Source organism: Cyprinus carpio, chromosome B3, assembly GCF_018340385.1.
Source record: "Cyprinus carpio isolate SPL01 chromosome B3, ASM1834038v1, whole genome shotgun sequence".
NCBI lineage: Eukaryota > Metazoa > Chordata > Actinopteri > Cypriniformes > Cyprinidae > Cyprinus > Cyprinus carpio.
Window position 1 is genome coordinate 37,021,316 of NC_056599.1, and position 20,092 is coordinate 37,041,407.

At 36.8% G+C, this 20,092-nt stretch overlaps 2 protein-coding genes across 5 annotated transcripts in view; one reads left to right on the forward strand and one right to left on the reverse strand.

Moving 5' to 3' along the window:
• Positions 1-7,697, forward strand: part of cyth3b (cytohesin 3b) — a 36,180-nt gene extending 28,483 nt beyond the window's left edge. The window contains exons 10-13 of one of the 2 annotated variants that reach the window (XM_042720937.1): positions 4,752-4,828; positions 5,167-5,238; positions 5,328-5,482; positions 7,024-7,696. In XM_042720937.1, coding sequence (XP_042576871.1) covers positions 4,752-4,828; positions 5,167-5,238; positions 5,328-5,482; positions 7,024-7,096 — 377 coding nt within the window. In that variant the 3' untranslated portion in view covers positions 7,097-7,696. Of the gene's footprint in view, positions 1-4,751; positions 4,829-5,166; positions 5,239-5,327; positions 5,483-7,023 lie in introns of both variants that reach the window. The other variant, XM_042720936.1, reaches the window with a different exon arrangement.
• A 1,722-nt stretch (positions 7,698-9,419) lies between these two features.
• Positions 9,420-19,346, reverse strand: LOC109078095 (voltage-dependent calcium channel gamma-5 subunit-like). Of its 3 annotated transcripts, none has more exons than XM_019093413.2 (7): positions 19,183-19,346; positions 18,211-18,260; positions 17,491-17,745; positions 14,598-14,684; positions 12,630-12,770; positions 12,405-12,550; positions 9,420-11,099 (listed from the first exon to the last, which is right to left on the reverse strand). In XM_019093413.2, the coding sequence occupies exons 3-7, from the start codon at positions 17,684-17,686 to the stop codon at positions 10,842-10,844; spliced, it is 828 nt and encodes a 275-aa protein (XP_018948958.1). In that variant the 5' UTR covers positions 17,687-17,745; positions 18,211-18,260; positions 19,183-19,346; the 3' UTR covers positions 9,420-10,841. The 3 variants fall into 3 exon arrangements, with proteins under 3 accessions (XP_018948958.1, XP_042576872.1, XP_018948957.1); XM_042720938.1 differs by having other exon boundaries at positions 17,491-17,822; XM_019093412.2 differs by having other exon boundaries at positions 17,491-17,730; positions 19,183-19,345.
• Positions 19,347-20,092: the final 746 nt, after the last annotated feature.

Genomic DNA, 20,092 nt, shown 5'->3' on the forward strand with positions numbered 1-20,092 from the left:
ACCATCCTAATGGGTTTTTCTCATCACTGCGAGGGATTCCTTCAGCAGAAGTACGCCGTCTCATAGGGACAGAGCGCCTGACACATAGAGTTACAGCCACTCATGAACAAAAAACATTTTGTGGGGAGACAAGAATAGGATGAAAGCAGAATTCAGTGTGCTTTCTGCTGTTACTATTGCATTAACTTTTTAAACATCAGCTCTCACAGACAGGATTGTGGTACTTTAATTTGTAAATTATGAGGTCCTGGAATAGGCTTCTGGTGGATCTGGCAAGGGATGAAGGGACACATAATGAAGAAAAAAAAAAAGATGTGTAAAACTCAATTGAAACTTTAAGCAAGCAGCAACCTATTTTACTTTGTAATCTGATGTAAATATGGATTTAGCTAACTCTGATCTGATTGGATAACATTACACATCTTGTTTTAGTCCGCCTGGGTACAAAGTTATGTTTATAAGTGGTACAATTAGAGATTCTGAGAAAAAAAAATATAATTACTGTATTTTTTTGGCAAGTTACTATTATCAAATGTTTAAAAGATCTGAAATGACTTTAGAGATTTGATAAACATTGTTTAAATGTGATTATGCACTTAGTAGAAAGTAAACTGGGTCACACTTTAGTGTGGGATTCTCACCATTAACTTATAGTATTAACTAACTTTTTCCTCAATTAATACCCTTAAAAAATTGCTTAGGTAGTTATGGGGTCGGATTAAGGGATCTAAAATATAGTTGTGCTTTATAACTTCTAATAAACAGTCAATATGCTAGTAATGTGCAACTTGTTAATAGTGAGAATTGGTCCCTATATAGTGTTATTTCAAAATCATTTCAATTAAACCCACCTCTAAATGGCACGTGAAAACTGGTCACATGTTATTTAGATTTTTGTTGAGTGTGCAGCTATTGAATAAGCTCCAGTGTGGACCAGACTTTATGCTGATAGTTCAGTGTCTGGCTATACAAGATTAGTGTTGTTGTATGGAGCCGGATCTGGATGCACAAATGAATCCCTGTAGCAGGGGATTGTTCATACAGAAGGTGTTTTGTAGTTGCTGTGTTTCATTCATATGTGCCTCTTTTATTTGTCTGTCAAGCATCAAATGACACTTGTGTGTTTCTGATGTCTCTTCTCCCATCTCCTAACATTATGTGTGTCATTTCTGTCCTAAATGTGTATTTTGTATGTGTTGTGGTGGTGCTTTGTTTCTCGTGTATTGATGTTGAACATTCCTTCTTGTTTTCCTTACACACTTTGCCCTTTGACCCTTGCCCTCATTTTCTGTCCTGTGACTGGCTGTCTCTACAGGAGGTACGTAACCAGGACAGATCTATCCCATCATTCCCTCATCTCAACCTCTGGCACCTCTTTTCATCTCCTGTAACTTTCATTTATCCTTTCCTGACTGTCATTCAAGGCCTTCCTACTTTCCTGTCTGTAAGGATATGTATATTGTTAGGTTGCTCTACTCTGACTGGCTGCTGCTGGGGTCAAAGGTCAGTTTAGTGCATATGGTCTGATTTAGCATCACACCTCAGCTGGATTGTTTGGCTCAGGACACACACATTCATTGTTTACTATGTAATGTCCCAGGAGTCCTGTATACATTGTAATAATGAAGGTACACATTATACCCACACAATCTTTATGTGTCCCCCTCAGCAGTAAGCAGTGGGGAGCTTTTTCCACTCAAATAATTATGGTTTTGCTCACTAAAAATATCCGTGTTGGATTTGTGGGAATGTACACTGAAAATGTTTGTGTATAAATATAATATAATATAATATAATATAATATAATATAATATAATATAATATAATATAATATAATATATATATATTTTTTTCCAAATTCAAAATTGCTTTATTGGCATGACTGTAAAAAATACAATATTGCCATTTTCCCACCTTAGGTCCAAAGTATTTGGAACATGATCTCTAAAATATTATTGCTCAATGGACAAGATCTGTCGATTTATTTAAATAGTTCTATATAACACAATAATGTTGAGAAATAATCAAATATCTATATCAATGGCCTGTTAATTATATCAACAGTAATTATTTCTCTGTTATCACAGGGAAGTTGTCACAAAGTCTTTAAAACTATACGTTTTTGATGAGATTCTTCATAAATATCAGGTCAGAGCAAGTTTCATTTTTGTGAAATGTTTGAATTTATAAATTCAATGAATTTATAAAGTTTATTATTGGCCAAAATTATGGTACATTTATTCATTTAGCAAACATTTTTATCCAAAGTGACTTCCAGATGAGGATCATCACAAACCATTTGTTATGGAGCAAGCGAGAGCAGAGATTTTTTAATACAATAATTTGTATAGGAGCAGTAATAAAGAGGAATTATAGTAAGGTTTTATTTTTGTGTGTTACCAGTTCCATTTTTTGATGTTTTTATGATTTTTTTAAATTCATAGTTTTCATAACATTTGAAAAGGCTAGGCTATTTGATGACAGATTCCATTTATTTACCCCATATAATGTGACAATATGCTATTGGGGCATGTTGTCACAAAAGTGTGATGATCTTTGCCCTGTAGGCCAGGAACTAACAGAAGCCTGCATGTGTTAATAGAGTCACTGGGATTGTGTCATTGTTCCTTCATCCATTCAGCTCCCTCACTGAGAGCCACACACCATGAAACATCACTTGCGATCTCTCACCCTGCAAGTAGGGAACTGCAGATAGCATGACTCTAATCTCTCTCTCTATGCAGTACGTTTCCATGCGGATATGCATTCAGCATCTGTGGGTTGGAGATGTTGGAGTCAGGAGAGGGGGTAGATAAGCCCGCGGCAGCGTTGTGCTGGATACGCCATGTTGTTGCAGCCAAAAACAGAAGAAAAGAGTGCCGCTTGCTCTAGAAAACAGCAGAGACGACATGACTGTAGATGAGTCAGAGGTTTTAATGTATGAGTGGGGATGTAAGCGAGAGATGCTTTGCATGTCTGTATCTATGTATCGTTTTCCACAGCATGATATTGGCGTTTCTACATTTGCCATGAGACACGGTGTCTAATTCAATCATAAAATGCAATCTAGAACACTCTAAGGTCTGTCTTTTTTATAAAAGACTGTTGCGTGACTGTTTCTGAAGAATAAACCAAATAAGGGTAGCGCTGTGATCCAAGCTCTCTTTGACATCTGTCTCAAATAACTTCTCTCATCGGCGTAGCATTGCTCCCAGACATTTCTGTTTTCGCTTACTGTGGTCAGGAGTTGAAATCGAATTGTGCACTGGCCTCTGTGCTCGGCACAAATGCAGAGCAATCACAGATTTGAGCTGTATATTGTTTTCTGAAAGGTTCAGGAGAATCTCCATGTGGAATCTCCACTTCGGTCCTTGAAGATGTTGTTAAAGGCACCACAAAGGATTCAAATTAAATTGCGAAAAAACTAAAGCCTTTTTATAACCAAATAATCCTATTGGAATTTGATTATATTTAGCAGGTGTGAATGGCAAAAAAAAAAAAACTTCAAATTTACAAGCTACATTCATATGTGGTTTGGAACTCTATTCAAATCGCATTTTTGGAAATTTGTTTCAGTCTGACCGCTCAGATCGGATTTTGCGTAGCTTTTTCACATTCTCATGCAACCCAAAATTGTAAGCGCATCAGACGTGATTTAAGATTTATTTTTTGCCATTTTTGCTCTTTATTATGATAGGATGCATCAGATGTTGTTTGTAGAAAACATCGCAGAAACAAGGTTGTGTTGTTGCGAAGTGCAGTTCAAGCAGAAATTGACAATTGCCAAAATACTGCTGGTCCCTTTGAGTTTTGAGAATGGTAGAGACAGCAGCATGGAATAAATCTGCGCATTCCAGCTTCCTACCTTTAAGCCGCTTCCTCATTAGATGTAATATGATAAAGAGTGACAGCAACATCTACATTGCGAACTGTATTGCCAATACAGATGTTCAGTAAAATGAAAGAGCACGATGGGATACACAAATCAGATCTGAGCAGTGTGGACTGTCATTTAAATCAGATTCCAGTCGTGTACACAAATAATCAGATTTGGAGTGACTCAGTCTCAACAAGGCTTACTGTTTCCAAACAAGTTTCCATATTGTCTTGCCATCTTCTATTGTTCTAAGAAACATGTAGCCCTGCCCAAACTTACTCCACCTTGTTCTCAAGTGCCACAGAACACATCTGTCTTAAATAGTGTACTTAATGTAGACTTGTGTCCTTTAATTGCATGTGTCCATGAAGTCCACTAGACCATAGTATCCTACTGTATTTGTTATGAAACTGAAGGGTGATCTCTTCATGGCTTCAGTGTGTTGTTTTGCAGAGCTTGCACTGGAGATGAACTGTCTATGTTGCATTATGTCACTCAAATAAAAAACACAAGGGCTGAGGCTGGTATTTAGGCCAGTCTCGAACTCTTCAGAAATTCAACCAATTCATGGTTTATAAACTAATTCATGGTTTACAGTTGTCTCTGTGCATTAAAATAGGATGGGAGAAAATATTAACATAGAGAAAGATAGATATATTACACTGTGAATGTGCAGAACTAAACTTTGCTATGTCATTTACAAAGGATTGAGTGTTCCACCAGAAGAAATTGTTGATATTCCAGAAATGAGAAACAGGAGCTGTATGTTAATGTTGCATTGGCGCTAGTCAATATACTGTTTAGAAACTGGGTCACTGGCTTTGATTTAGTTTCTGTTTGATGGTTCATAGGTTCTGTTTAATTTTCTTTGCAGGTGGGCGAGTAAAAACTTGGAAGAGGAGATGGTTTATTCTGACTGACAACTGCTTGTACTATTTTGAGTACACAACAGTAAGTAGTTTTTGTTATTTTTGGGTTGTTAAGGACATTGTTTCTAGGGTGTACTGTACACCAGGGCTGCCAGTCCTGTTCCTGGAGATCCACCTTCCAGCAAATTCAGTTCCAACCCTGATCCAACAGACCTGTCTGTAATCATCAGCTGCTCCTGAAGATCTTAATTAGCTTAATTAATAGTTATGTTAATTAATAGCTGTGTTTGATCAGGGTTGGAGCTGAACTTTGCTGGAAGGTGGATCTTCAGGAACAGGACTGAGCACCATGTCCTGTCTTAGAGTTTGAGGGGTTATTCTCATCCCAGATGCATTTTGATGGGTTTCTCCTGCCTGTAGGACAAGGAACCACGTGGAATTATTCCTCTAGAGAACCTCAGCATCAGAGAGGTGGAGGAACCCAGGAAACCTGTGAGTGCCCAAACAAACTTGATAGTTAGAGCTGTACAAGATCATGAAAACACCATGCCTTGCATTACATGTTTTGTTTTCTCATGTAGAACTGCTTCGAGTTGTACAATCCTAACCATAAAGGTCAAGTGATCAAGGCTTGTAAGACAGAGGCAGATGGGAGGGTGGTGGAGGGAAACCACGTCGTCTACAGAATATCAGCACCCACACCAGAGGAGAAGGAAGAATGGATCAAATCCATTAAGTAGGATTTCCTTCCTATTAAACATATTCTAATCATTAAATAGTCTTGTTCAGTGATCTCATCACTGGCTTTCACTCGGTTGCTGAAGAAATACAGTGATGACGTTAACACGTGTTTACACATAATGTTCCTCTCACACTAAACTAAGTCTCTAAAATCTATTTAATTCATTCCAGTAATTAGAATTTGGGAGATTACTCAAATTACACCTCCCTAGTTTCTGAAACAGAGCTATCAGCTGGGGTTTTGTTTATATTGGGACAGCAGTGGATTCTAACAGCACTAGTCATGATGGTGTTTTCAACAGAAACAGCAGTCTCATCACATAGCCCCTGTTTTCATGGGGCATCAGTGGAGATTAGTCAGAGCTTAACCCCCCACAAGCCATCAACTCCAGCGGGACCTGTTGCAGACCTGTTCCCTCCGCTAATCCAGGCCTAGCACTAGTGCATCTCATCTCTCAGAGACATGCTGTAGGATGAGAGGGTTTATCACAAGCACATTTTGCCTAGTCGGCACAGTTATGACCCACAATCCTTATCTGCTTATCTGTAATCATGCTTTATACGCTCAGGATAGGGGACCATTCAGTCAAGCTTTGGAAACAGTCCCAGGAACAAAACTGAGGGCCTCCCACGGGTTTTGTCATTCAGCAGAAATAAGTTATGGCAGTGTATCTGATGGGTATGTCGGTGCAGAATCTGAGCCCACAGAACTCAGAATGTAGAACTTCATCGGAACACATTTGAAATCCATTCAGCAGAATTCTTTTCAGGGTAGTAGAATCAGGGTAGTAATACTAAAAAGATGAAGGATATGTTTGGAATAGATCACTAGCATATTACTAGCTTAAGCCTGTGCAGTATATTCTGTTTATTACCAGTTATTAATTAATAGTTAGTAAAAGAGTGCAGAATTAAATAATACCTTGTTGATGCATGATGTCATCCTATTGTATGGGAGTGACATCCTGTTAGCATTTTGGGAATTTAATTTGTTGTATTTTTTTTTTATTTTAGTTTTTTGATAGTCAAATCAAAGACTCATTCAGATATTAATTAAAGAAATACTATGCTATTCTGAACATAGAGTGTGCAAATTGAACACATTTCAAAGAGCACTCATTCTGCTCTGCATCTCCAGGAACTCACAGTTTATAACTACTTTCAGTAGAGAGAGAGCGTCTCAAAAAAAGGGAGGAATATTGGAAGGTCATAGCTCTGTTTCAAAACTTAATGAGCTGCATAGCTGTTTATCACCTACATAGACAACTACAAAGACAGATCATAAGTGACCATTTCGAAATGCTTGACATAGCCTTGTGAAAAAGTTAATCTTAGCAGGTCTGGCCTTGCACTGGACAAGTCTCAAAAACGAGAGGTGGGGTTAAACGGGGCCGGGGTCTGTCCTCAGAAACCAAACTAGGTCACTGAACAAACTATTTTCTATGATGTGTGTACTATGTATGTGCTACATTTCCATATCAAAGATGCCGAAGTCTCTCTGCCTCTCCTCACATCTCCTTTAATTGGTTCCTTCAGAGCAAGCATCAGCCGGGACCCCTTCTACGACATGCTGGCCACCAGGAAGAGACGAATCGCCAACAAGAAGTGAAGTCTGCATCCAAACCGCTTCCCCAAAGCCTGTTCATGGCAACACACACTGCCTTCTGGGACAGCCTTTGTGCGATGTTTATAGCTCTTTCTTGTGTCTCTATGCGTATAAAAACACAGCTGTCCTGATCTGTTTGTATTTGCATGGATATTGGTGCAGTATGTATAACTGGGCGGCTCACTCGAGAGTCAAGAGGAAGTCGTTTGTGATCTCTTACTACAGATGTCAGAGAGAAAAGCCATTTATTTCAAGAGAATAGACCTATTTCGATGCCCAACGACCTGACGATGTGATCACACAGGGCTCTGAGACAATAAGCCTTTGTGGCCATTGTTTCTTATGGTGCTAGAAGACTTCCTGCGTGCATGTGACCTCAGCACTAGAAGCTCAAATCGACATTAATGATCCAGTGCTAACACTAGGTGGCGGTCTGGAGTCAGCTGGACTGATTTCATGTTGTTAAAGTAAGAAACAGCAAATATGTAACACATATACTGCCGTTTAAAAGTTTGGGATGAGTACGATTTTTATGATTTTTTTTAAAGACGTTTCTTATGCTGTTCAAGGTTGCATTTATTTGATCAAAAAAAAAAACTGAAAAAAATCTGTAATTTTGTGAAATATTATTGCAATTCAAAATAACAGTTTTCTATTTTAATATACTTTAAAATATAATTTATTCCTGTGAAGCAAAGCTGAATTTTCAACATCATTACTCCAGTTTTCAGTGTCATATAATCCTTTAGAAATCATTCTAATATACTGATTTATACGGAGCCACGCACATGGCATGCAGGAAAAAAAAATAGTAGGCTTAATTGTGTGCACGATTTACTATTTCGTTCCCTCGATTTATACATTTTGCGCACGATTTACTAACTTGTTCCCTCGATTTGCTAAATTGTGCACTTGATTTATAAATCAAGAAAGTGAATTAATAAATTGTGCACACGATTTAGCAAATTGAGGGAACGAATTAGTAAATCATGTGCACAATTATTAATATTTTTTTCTTGCATGTCATGTGCGGGGCTCTGTAGATTTATTATCAGTGTTGAAAGAAGTTTTGCTGCAAGAATTTTTTGAATTTTCTGCGATACTTTTTTCAGTATTTTTGATGAATAAAAAGTTTAAAAAGACCAGTGTTTATTCCAAATATATATATTTTTTTGTTACAATATACAAAAGGTTGGGGGAGTCAGTAATTTTTCTTTCTTTTTTTTAAAGAAATTAATACTTTTATTCAACACGGATGTGGATTAAGTGAATAAAAAGTGATAAGACTTAAATTGTTAGAAAAGATTTCTATTTTGAATTAATGCTGTTCTTTTTAACATTTATTCCTCAAAGAATCCTGAATAAAAATCACAGGTTCTAAAACATATTAAGCAGCACAGCGGTTTCAACACTGGTAATAAATCAGCATATTAGAATGATTTCTGAAGACTGAAGTAATGGCTGATAAATTCAGAAGTATATTAAAATAGGAAACCAATATTAGAAATTGCACAATATTACTGTTTTTTTGATCAAATAGATACAGCCTTGATGAGCATAAGAGTCTCCGTTAAAAAACCTTAAAAATTGTACTGAGCCCAAATTTTTGAACAGCACTGTATATAGATTCAGTTTCTGGGTATCGGCCCATTAGCCTTTCCGTTCTGGTCTTGGATGACACTATCTTCTGTTACGTATGATGTGTTGATGTAATACGAATGAATTTGCTTGCTTTTGTGTTCTTATGACAAGTATAGTTAAATATCTTTTTATATTTATTTTCTTCGTGAAATGATTTTATTCTACTCATAATTGGTAAACTATAGATCTAAGTTATGTGTAAATACTGTAAACATTTGTCTTCTTTTTTGTGTAAGTACAATCTCTGTAGCATATAAATCTACTGGCTTTTTAATGTTAGGGCTCTTTGCTCAGCAGCCTTAAACCAATGTACTTCTGTCAGGGAAAATCACCTTGTAATTCTGGAAAATTCAGTTTTTTTTTAAATCCAGTAGCAATTTATATGTGGTTGTAAAATAACAGCCCTGTCCAAGGACAGAATACTATCTCCAATGCCCTTTGGGGCTACAGATTAATTTTTGTATTGTCTGTATAAGCTATTGGTCGAAATGTACATGAAATATAAAACATTCATAAAGCTAAAACTTTCATGAGTGTTTTTTTTTTTCTCACACATCACAGCTATTTGATCCAACTTTGATCACACCTTGAACACACTTATCGCTTTTTTTAAATGGCTCTAAACCACATTCTAAGTATTAAACTGAAGTTTCAGTGTATTTAAGCGACAAAAAACAATGAAACGTTGGTTTTGAGAAGTCTATAGTAAGTGGAGAATTAAGAAACAGGGATTACGAAAAACAAGGAAAGTTTTGCAGTATGTTTAGATTATATCCATTGCACTGTAAATGCAATCTTTCTGACACTTACAAAATATTAATGTAGAAAGCATCATCATACATTAGCTATGACAAAAAGACACGAAACAACAATTCAGATACATTTTCAGATACAAAAAAGAGAGAAAAGCAACATTTGTAATATATGTCTATACTATACTGTGTTATGCCATGTTTTATCAAACATGGATGATCCAAAAAAAAAAAAAAAACAAGTGTTGAACGTTCACCATTAGCTTGGTTTTATATTTATAGCAGAAAAGAAATGAATTTTAAGTAAGTTGTGGACAACTCTATAATATTACAATTCCATCACAAATATTTAAAAGATTGTCAGGTAATATTCTACTTTGATGTGTTTCATTTCAGATGTGGAGTAATAATATGTAATATTTGTGGTATAATTGTATTTTTTTTCTATTATATATAGGCCTACTTTGTATATGTTGATGAGTTAATTTCTTTCTAAATATATGGCTACATATAAAAACATCTGCACTTATTTACTAATAGTTTTTTTTTTTTTTTTAGAACAACCTCTATAAGTATACAATTTGATATGAATAGATTTTATATTGCATAAATACATAGTATAATACGCATTAATTCTTTACTATTCTCAAAAGCAGATTGATCTAGTTGAAGGCTACTGTTCCATAATGGCTACAATTCATGTTTGTATTAGCACCATACATATTTACATTGATCAACACCCAGTTGTACATTAAAGTGCCCCTAATATGGGTAATGAAGGGTCCATATTTTGGTTTTGGGAGTCCCCAACAACAGGTTGACATGCATGCATGGTCAAAAACACTTTCATTGTCTTATAACATGCATTTATTTAGTAAATGTTTTCTTAGTATAGATTTCATTATGAGCCTGTAATGCCTGATAAAGCAGTGTTTGTGAGCGCAGTGCTGCTTTGTTTACAGCGTTTTCAAGGAAACCACTATTTTTACCCTCCAAAAGCAGAACCTAGTGGCAAAGAACCTAACGCGAAAAGACACTGACGTCAACATGAAACAGCTTGGAATTCGTTTTAAAAACGACTTTTTCAATGATTTCTTAGAGCTGTGTTACACATCGCATGAAGGGTAATTTTCAAAAATCCATAATAGGGGCACTTTAAACTTAAATAATTATTCATCTTAGCAGTTGTGTGGATCACTCCAGAGAAGAATACTATACTGCCACCTGCTGGGACAAAGTCATTAGCTCACTACAGAACAGGAAAATTACAGACATACATTCTATCAGTCTGTTCTCTTTCATAAGGCAAAGACACACATCTATGTTTCAAACCCAGTTCTGATGGACACTGAACTTCAGCAGGGAGAGGAGGACACCTGGTCGTAGTCGGGGCACTTGAGCAGGGCAGGGTAGCTGGCGTTCATCTGGAGCGAGGTGTCGCTGGAGATGTCTGATGGGCTGCGTCCTCGCGTCCAGGCGTCGGGGTGAAGGTACTGACCCGAGTAATCGGAGCAGTTGCTCAGGCGCGGCCGGTAGAAGCTGGGGTGAGGCTGGTAGATTTCCTCCGCTGTGTAACGCTTCATGAACAGGTAGACGGACATCACACCTGCACTCTGAACAGAGAGAAGAATACTCTTCTTGAAGGAAATACCAGGCAACAACAGAAAAGATTTAGAGGAAAAGCTTTGATTATGACAAATGGTGACTGCTGATTTATATGAATGATAAAAATGTACAGTAGTGGCCAAAATGATTAGAACACTACTATTTTCACCAGCTAAAAATTGTTTTAAGTCAGTTATTTCTATCTTTTGCTGTAGTGTGTCAGTAGGACATATCAGCTTACATTTCCAAACAATTATTTTGCTATTAAGTGTAATAATCCAGTGAGATTTTTGTGCTCCACACAGAGATCTGATCTGATCATCATCCAGTCTGTCTTGAATGAAAGGAAGAAACAGAACAAACTGAGACAGACTAAATCCAGAAGAACTGTGGCAACGTCTCCAGGACGCTTCAAGAAACCTTCCTATTTTATATCTGACACACTACAGCAAAAGACAGAAATTGCTGACTTAAAACTTTAGCTGGTGGAAATACTAGTGCTCTAATAATTTTGGCCACCACTGTATCTAGAAACATTGTTCACCAAAATATAGATTGAAGGTGAGAGAGACTAATATCTATATGCAATAAAAGTGGTAAAAAAAAAAAAAGCCAAATAGTTCACTGAGCAACACTGACGTCAAGTAAAAAGGCAGAACTGTTTAGGTCAGTGGGAGATTTTCAAACTTTATTTTCTATTGAAACTTGTATGTCAAGTATTCAAGTATTGAAATAAAATATTAATTAAAAAAAATATAATTTTAAATACAATTAATTATATATATATAGTGTATTTATATATACATAATAAATATACACAGTTTGCACACATATATTATGTAAACAAACTTTTATTTTGAATGCGATTAATCGTGATTAATCATTTGACAGCACTAATACATAAGTTAAATTAAGTATGCTCTGTTGCATACTGCTCATTTTGACAAATGCACTCATCTGTATGTTTTGCTAAATGCATACTGTATTTACAGTACCACAGCAACAGAAAGAGCAGCACTGAACACAGTCACTGCAGATTTAATCTCAAACGTAAGAAAGATGAAATTATAGCATGTGGTAATCTTTAGCATTTCACAAATAGAGGTAAAATTGTACTGAACTCTTTGACATTCATTCATCTTACATTTCTTTAAAGCCAGACTTGAATAATGCACAAAACAATGTTTTGTGTGGAGTCAGTACATTAAACATTCAGGCTGAATTAACTGCAGAGATGTTCAATTCAGTACAAATGCCCTAATAATGGAGAAAAGTGAGAGAAGAATGACAGTATGAATGAAAGAGCTTTTTACCTCAGTGAGCAGGAAGGAGATGGCAGCGAAGGCAAACGACCAGCCGTACTTATAGCTGAAATACGCCTCATTACTCTTGGTCCTGCTGAACATCTCGTCATTTATGCTGGAGATATAGAGCACCAAACCAACCACCAGAGACAGACCTGAGACACAGACAAACATCAGTCTGACAAATGAGAACGTGTCAGACTGACAGAGGAGGAAGTGGAAGAGGAAGCGTACCTGACAGGATGAAGAAGATTCCAGAGACAAACGCCAGTATGGTGTGATGGGGCCGAATGTGTCCGATATTGTTGAGCACAAAACCAATGAACATAAAGAACAAACTGACCAGGGGGAACGGTGTGGCTGAACGAATCATCTCTGAAAAAGATGCAAGAAAGAGCATTTGATAGTGAGTATAAATGCCTGTTCACACTGAGAACAATAACTAAACAGTAAAACCTAACAAATATTCTAACTAATGTGGTTTAGTCAACTTTACTGTCCAACTTAATTGTAAAAATCTAGTAATTTACACACTATGCCTTTGTTACTGAGTTAAGATTAATTGTTTTCTATGAGTACCATTGAGTACCAATTATAGGCTATAACTATAGACCGACTGATGAATGAATAAGTCATCCGTTCATCATTCGGTCTATACTGGTCGTGCTGTTCATTTTTGTGTGCAGCCAAAAAATAGTGGTTTCATTGAATTCAAACTTAGCATGCCATCTTCTGGAATCAGCTGTGAATGCCAGCTGAGTCACGAGAGCAGCGCTATTTCTGTGAAGCATGTGAGGGACTGTTAATGAAGCTGCTGACAGTGATGATGCTGCCTATATAGCAGCTCAGAGAAGGATCTCTCAGCTGTCCATCAGCTCAGACCCTCAGCAGGGTAATTACCAGCACACTGACAAGACGGCACACCGAAATAAACTCACCTTTCAGAACTGACAGCTAACAGCCACCCATCCTGCATTAGCTATACAGTTTGGTTTGTATAAGCAGTTTATGCAGCTGGATTTGAATATATTATATGGATTTAAAATTATGGGGGTTGTTCTGTTCTGATAGCGGTGGGAAAGCAATGTTAACTGCAAATGACACAATTAACCATAATAATTGTGCAGAGTGGTTTAGTGGATATTTAAAATGACCTCGTGGACTGGTTATATGACATGCCCTCATTCTCAAAAACCATCAGCAAAACTATGTAAGGTTAAAGAAATGACTGTCTATTTAGATTAAAGGTATAAAACAATCAAAAAAAGTAAAAACTCACCACCAAATCATCTTTTTCAATCCATACCAAAAAATTATGAATTTCTTTCTTGTGCTGAACACAAAATAAGATATTTTGTAACCAAACAGTGTCTGGTCTCCATTGACTTCCATTGTATTTTCTTCTGTATGGAAGTCAATGGGTAACAGCGACTGTTTGGCTACTCACATTGTTTAAAATATCGTATTTTGTGTTCAGCAGAAGAAAGAAACTCATACAGGTTAGTTAATGATGACAGAATTTTCATTTTTGGGTGAACTATCGCCTTAAGTCTGAATAGTTTACCTTGTCGGCAACCATTGTCTGCTTTGGCCAAAAAAAAAAAAAAAGGTAAACATCTTTACACTAGGCAGCTTTACTGCACTATTTAAACTTAGCAAATACCATCTAAATACTATTTTTTACAATACCTCTTTTTTTTGTTGCTGTTCACACTTAGTGTAAACAGCATCTATTGCTATTAAAACATGGATTGTGGCAATTGCAGGGTTTTGTGCAATGAAATATTGGGCCTCCATGTGTTTGTTAAAATGTTTCCATTTACACTTGGCCATATAAATCTCTTTACACAAAATGGATATAAATGCAATCCTCAGTTCCCATGCATTAGGCAAATTTAGATATGCACTGTATTATATTCAACATCAAAAATCGCAATAGGAAAGAGAGCATCATCAGCACTGGTAAGATAATTCAGTCTCACTACCCTTTAATGAAGATGACTGTGTGTTGAGCATCTGCCACTTACTTTTGGTTTAAAAAAGGCAACTAAGTGACTAGATGTATACAGAAATCACTGAATTTAGTCCAGTCAACTCTGTGTCTTAAAGTAAAACCAGTTGAGAATCACTGCTATAGGTTTTTAGGAGTGTTCAGTGATTTAATTAATGTGTTTGTCATGAAGGCACAGTATAATCACTTACTCAGGACACTGACAGTAGACTCACTGGTCAGCTGAACGCTCATGGGCATCACATACTCGATGGTGAAGCAACGCCCTCTCTCCTCACCTGAGACAGAGAGATCACAGAGGACATTTTTAAAATTGTGTATGGCGTGTGTATGGTGAGTCAAAGATCGGAGTCACTGACACTTTCCTCAAGTGGTGCGACCTACAGGGTCATGAGATCTCAGTCAGTCTCGTATCACATTTACACATTCGACACTATAACACCCGCAGCAGTGCAGCCTCTCACTTCAAAGCACAGAAATAATGTGAGATTTATGGACATCTGAAAGTTTTGGGTGTTTTAAAGTAGAAGGCCGATGGGGATCCCAGCAGCCCGTCCCTGTAGAGCTCAAACGACTGCTCACATCTGTTCACAGTCACGCTCAATTTAACCGGCTGTAAACAGCATTGGTCAGGACCAAACTCCGTTCAATCGCTCACCCACATCTTCACACACACAGAGCGCATTCTTTCACTGAGACTAATGTGTGTGTTGTTTGCCAATTCAGAGGAGTGTGAGCTCAACATGTCATCTAAATGATAACGAAACATCCTGCCTCATGTGGATAAACCGGCTCAATACAGCAGAAGACAACCCATCATTAAACACATCCATGGAGATGTCCAGAGAGGGCACAAGCATAGAGCTGAGACCTTTGTAATCAGCCCAGAATGCCTGACCAGCCAAAAATAATGACATAAACCAATAAACCCCTTTGAATGTGTGAAGTGTATTGGAACAAACTGAAATGACTGGCTATTTGCAGAAGAACAATTTACAATCCTCACAGTAAGAACTTACCATACACTGTACAAAACAAGAAGTAAAACTCTTAAAAAGACAGGCCTATTTTCTTTTTAAAAAATGAAAAATGTTTTTGTTTTTTTCAACTCTTTTCAACTAAAGTGATCTTTTCATCATGCTGTAGCAAAATCACTGTCTGGTGTTAACATTCACTGGAATATCTCGTTTTGTATTATTGTGATGTAGCTTAATTTCTTAAATATCAGCACTGGGAGTTGGGAGTTTTATGCAGACGGTGATCTCAATTCACACCATCAGGGAGAAAACATTCACAGCGGATGGTGTCATGACGAGGCGTGTGAACACCAGGGAACCGCAACTAAAAAACAAACATCTGCAGTGAATGGAAACATCTAGACTCTCAAAAAAAAAAAAAAAAAATCACAAATTAATTAATTAATTAATTAAATAAATAAATACATAAATAAAATCAGTACACTGTATATTCTTTGTGGCAGTAAGTGAGATGTTAGGAAACACGCAATACAGATTTTTTTTTTCTCGCAATTCTTACTTATAAAGTCCAATTCTGAAGAAAAAAAAGATTTTTTTACAATTGCGAGTTTATGTCTCGCAATTATAACGCAAATGCAAATGTGACCTTATTTCACGCAGTTCTGATTTTATAACGTTTACATTATATATCTCAATTTGTTGAGAAAAAAAAGCCAGAATTGTGAGTTTATGACAGAAATCAGGGGGTAAAAAGGATCAAGCTTATGTCACAGAATTCAGGGAGAAAAGTCAGAATTTTGAGTTTATATCAGAATTTAGGTGAAAAAAAATAAGAATTGTGATTTTTTTTTAATCATGGAATTCTGGGGGGAAATATGAGAATTGTGAGTTTATATCACAGAATTCAGGAAGAAAAGTCAGAATTGTGAGTTTATATCACGGAATTCAGGGAAAAAAAGTAAGAATTGTGAGTTTATATCACGGAATTCAGGGAAAAAAGTCAGAATTGTGAGCTTATAACATGGAATTCAGGGGAAAAAGTCAGAATTGTGAGTTTATATCACGGAATTCAGGGGAAAAAGTCAGAATTGTGAGTTTATATCACGGAATTCAGGGGAAAAAGTCAGAATTGTGAGTTTATCACGGAATTCAGAGAAAAAAGTCAGAATTGTGAGTTTATCACGGAATTCAGAGAAAAAAGTCAGAATTGTGAGTTTATATCATGGAATTCAGGGGAAAAATTCAGAATTGTAAGTTTATATCACAGAATTCAGGGGAAAAAGTCAGAATTGTGAGTTTATCACAGAATTCAGAGAAAACAAAAGTCAGAATTGTGAGTTTATATCACGGAATTCAGAGAAAACAAAAGTCAGAATTGTGAGTTCACATCACGGAATTCAGGGGAAAAAGTCAGAATTGTAAGTTTATATCACAGAATTCAAGGAACAAAGTCAAAATTGTGAGTTTATATCACGGAATTCAGAGAAAAAAGTCAGAATTGTGAGTTTATATCATGGAATTCAAAGAAAAAAGTCAGAATTGTGAGTTTATATCACGGAATTCAAAGAAAAAAGTCAGAATTGTGAGTTTATATCACGGAATTCAAAGAAAAAAGTAAGAATTGTGAGTTTATATCACGGAATTCAGGGAAAAAAGTCAGAATTGTGAGTTTATATCACAGAATTCAGGGGAAAAAGTCAGAATTGTGAGTTTATATCACGGAATTCAGTGGAAAAAGTTTATATCACGGAATTCAAAGAAAAAAGTCAGAATTGTGAGTTCAGAATTCAGGGTGAAAAAGTCAGAATTGTGAGTTTATATCACAGAATTCGGGAAAAATGTCAGAATTGTGAGTTTATATCAGAATTCAGGGGAAAATGTCAGAATTGTGAAATAAAAAGTTGTTATTACCTTTTTTTAATTTTTATTCAGTAGTGGAACAAGCTTCCATAGAGATGTGTATTACTTCAAAAAATAAAAACTTTTCAAGCTGTCATGTTATGCATATATGCAGTATTCCAGGCAAGTCACAAATTTTGCTAAATGAATAACTGTAAATGTAACTTGAGGTAAAGTCCTCCAAAAATAGAATCAGCCATGTACTTACCTGCCAGAAAACAGACTCTCCAGAGGCCGGAGTGGATGGACATGCGTATGTCAGCGCTCTGGTTCAGAGGCAGGATGACACCCTCCTCCAGGTAGAGCCAGTAGTCAGTGCTGACGGCGATACCCAGCAGCCCCAGACTGCATACCGCAAACACACTGCTGAGCAGGGTCAGAGCCTTCCTCCCGCACGCGCTCATGCCACTCAGCCTTCAGCAGGGGGCGCTCACCACACACAGATAATCTGAGGGAAACACAGCTGCAGTGCTGTCAATTTACAAAGAGCTGCTTCCTGACTGTAAATCTGGCGGGTGTCAACTTCCATCTCCAGCAAATCTGACACATAATGAATCATGAAAACGAGATGAGAATCAACATCCTTATGGAAACAAGTGTTTGCGGAAGCACACAGATGCAGCTGGGATGCCAACAACACAGCTCACAATGTGAGATTGACAAGCAGCACATTCAGTGAAAATCCACACAAGGAGAGAGAAAATCGTTCAGTTGTTTCTGGACAAAAACACACATGCACACTCATGCATTTTCACATCTGTACATGTGTCATCTGAGCACAGCTGGAGCCGCTGAACATGTGATACATGTGAGACACTGATGCACAATGCAATATGAAACTGAATCACGATGCTTGCTGTGTGGCATTGCAAAACTGATATTAATGTGACATGTCATATATGAATCTCCCATATGAAGTGCAATATACCTGTAACTCAGAATGTGAGAGCGTCCATTGCTGCTGCGATGAGGATGCACCTGTTTAAAGAGGGACACATTTGTGAGCTTCTTTACATTTAATGACAGATCTGGGGCATTTACTGTGCAGAGATTATGTACATGTTCAACCAGTTTAGCCCAAAACATTTCTACAACAATGCAGAATAAGAAAAACTAATCAACATTTGGGTTTATCGTCTCATATGGCACATGTAAAACTCTTAATTTAAAAGTTTATAAGGAATGACAACTGTGTCCCTCACTTTCTGTATAATTAGTAGTGTACAGTACAGTAGAAGAAAAAACTTCAAAGATAAGAGAAATCTTTCAGTATTTTTTTTTTATTTTTATAGTGATGGATAGTAGCAACTATTACTATTTATTGCAAATGATAATAAATATAGTAACCATGATAATTTAGCTGAAACTATGGTAACCATTGTGCAGTTTTGCAAGGGCGCACAGCACTTTGGGGCATCAAGTGCGTACAGCAGGAGAATTCCAAATCAGCATCACACTGCGATCATCAGCCTAGTTAGTCAGCTCACTAGGTTTTGAGACACAGCTTTTCTCTTCAAAATCTATTTGTATTTTGTCTATTTTCTCCACTTTTACTGGTTTCATCACTGTAAACAAAATGTGTCTCTCCGCACGTTTCATCAAATTGTTCTGGACGTTATTTTCCGCGCACAGCTGCGTTCTCGTTATTATAAACATATGCAACCAATAAAGCAATTTAAAACACATTTTAATACTTTTAATACATGTGCACTATATCAACCATATAACCATATTTAAAGCACAAATTTTAAACACGTTTTAATATATTATATGCAATGTGTACATCCCACTAAGTATATAAAATCATGCATTTAAGACGCATTCATCTGTACTGACATGCAAAAAAATGATGACATCAACGGTATATTCCTTCATGTGCATTGAAAAGATGGTAAATTACCTGAAGGATGTTGTTGGTGAGAGTAAATCTAAGTGTAATCCAGCTGTGGAGTAAAGCAGCTCCTCGCGGCGCAGTCTGACCACGAGAATGAACACGAGCCAGCGAGCGTGTTGTTCGTACGTTTGTGTGTGTGCGCGCGCGTGTGTGTGTTATGTGAGAGTACGTGCATCTCTGGTGCAGGTTAACGAGTCGTTCAAATGAAATGATTCACCGTTCAGTGATTCGTCATCGAGTCATGACTCAAAAGCACTAAACATTTCGAAAAATGTTAAACTGAGGACCATTGTTTACCATCGGTTGTATTTTTGTACTTATAAGCAAACACTGTATGTATTTATTTATTTTAATTATACCATTCTTTTTGCTCTCAGATGTTTGCATAATCCCCGGTTCGAGTCCTGGGGCCGGTTGCATAAAAGGTTTTGCATAAAAGACTTAAAAGTTATAGTTCGTTAACCCTGTGATGGACTGGCCATCTTCTCTGCCTGTTCATGGAATAAATGGTAGCCTGTATCAAAAAAAAATAAAAAATATACATCAAATCAATCCTATTCAAATTCACAAACAAACCAAATGAAGAGTTGCCTGACTGAATCACTCTGATTGAAAAGTTAGTAGCCTACTATAGGCCTACTGTACTTTCATTTTTGTCAGTTTTCAAAAATAAAGCAGTTTGAAACTTATCACTGACTGGATATCCACATTCAGGTCTTTAAAAAACATATAGAGCAATATGCTGCAAATAGGCTACTTGTAAACTTAATTGGCCTAAATACAATCACTTTCTTAAAAAGACCCACTCCTCTTCTTCTTTTAAGATTTATTTTTGGCATTTTATCATTTATTACAATAGGACATTGTAATGACAGGAAGCAAAGTGGCAGAGAGAGAGAGAGGGGGACGGGACTGA

Bases quoted from the DNA above. Each gene is read 5' to 3' on its own strand.
- LOC109078095 (XM_019093413.2), bottom strand. From the start codon at position 17,686: ATGAGCGCGTGCGGGAGGAAGGCTCTGACCCTGCTCAGCAGTGTGTTT. The intron at 14,685-17,490 runs GTAAGTACATGG...TCTCTGTCTCAG, and splicing joins GAGAGTCTGTTTTCTGGCAG to GTGAGGAGAGAGGGCGTTGC. The intron at 12,771-14,597 runs GTAAGTGATTAT...CATCTTTTTCAG, and splicing joins GTCTACTGTCAGTGTCCTGA to AGATGATTCGTTCAGCCACA.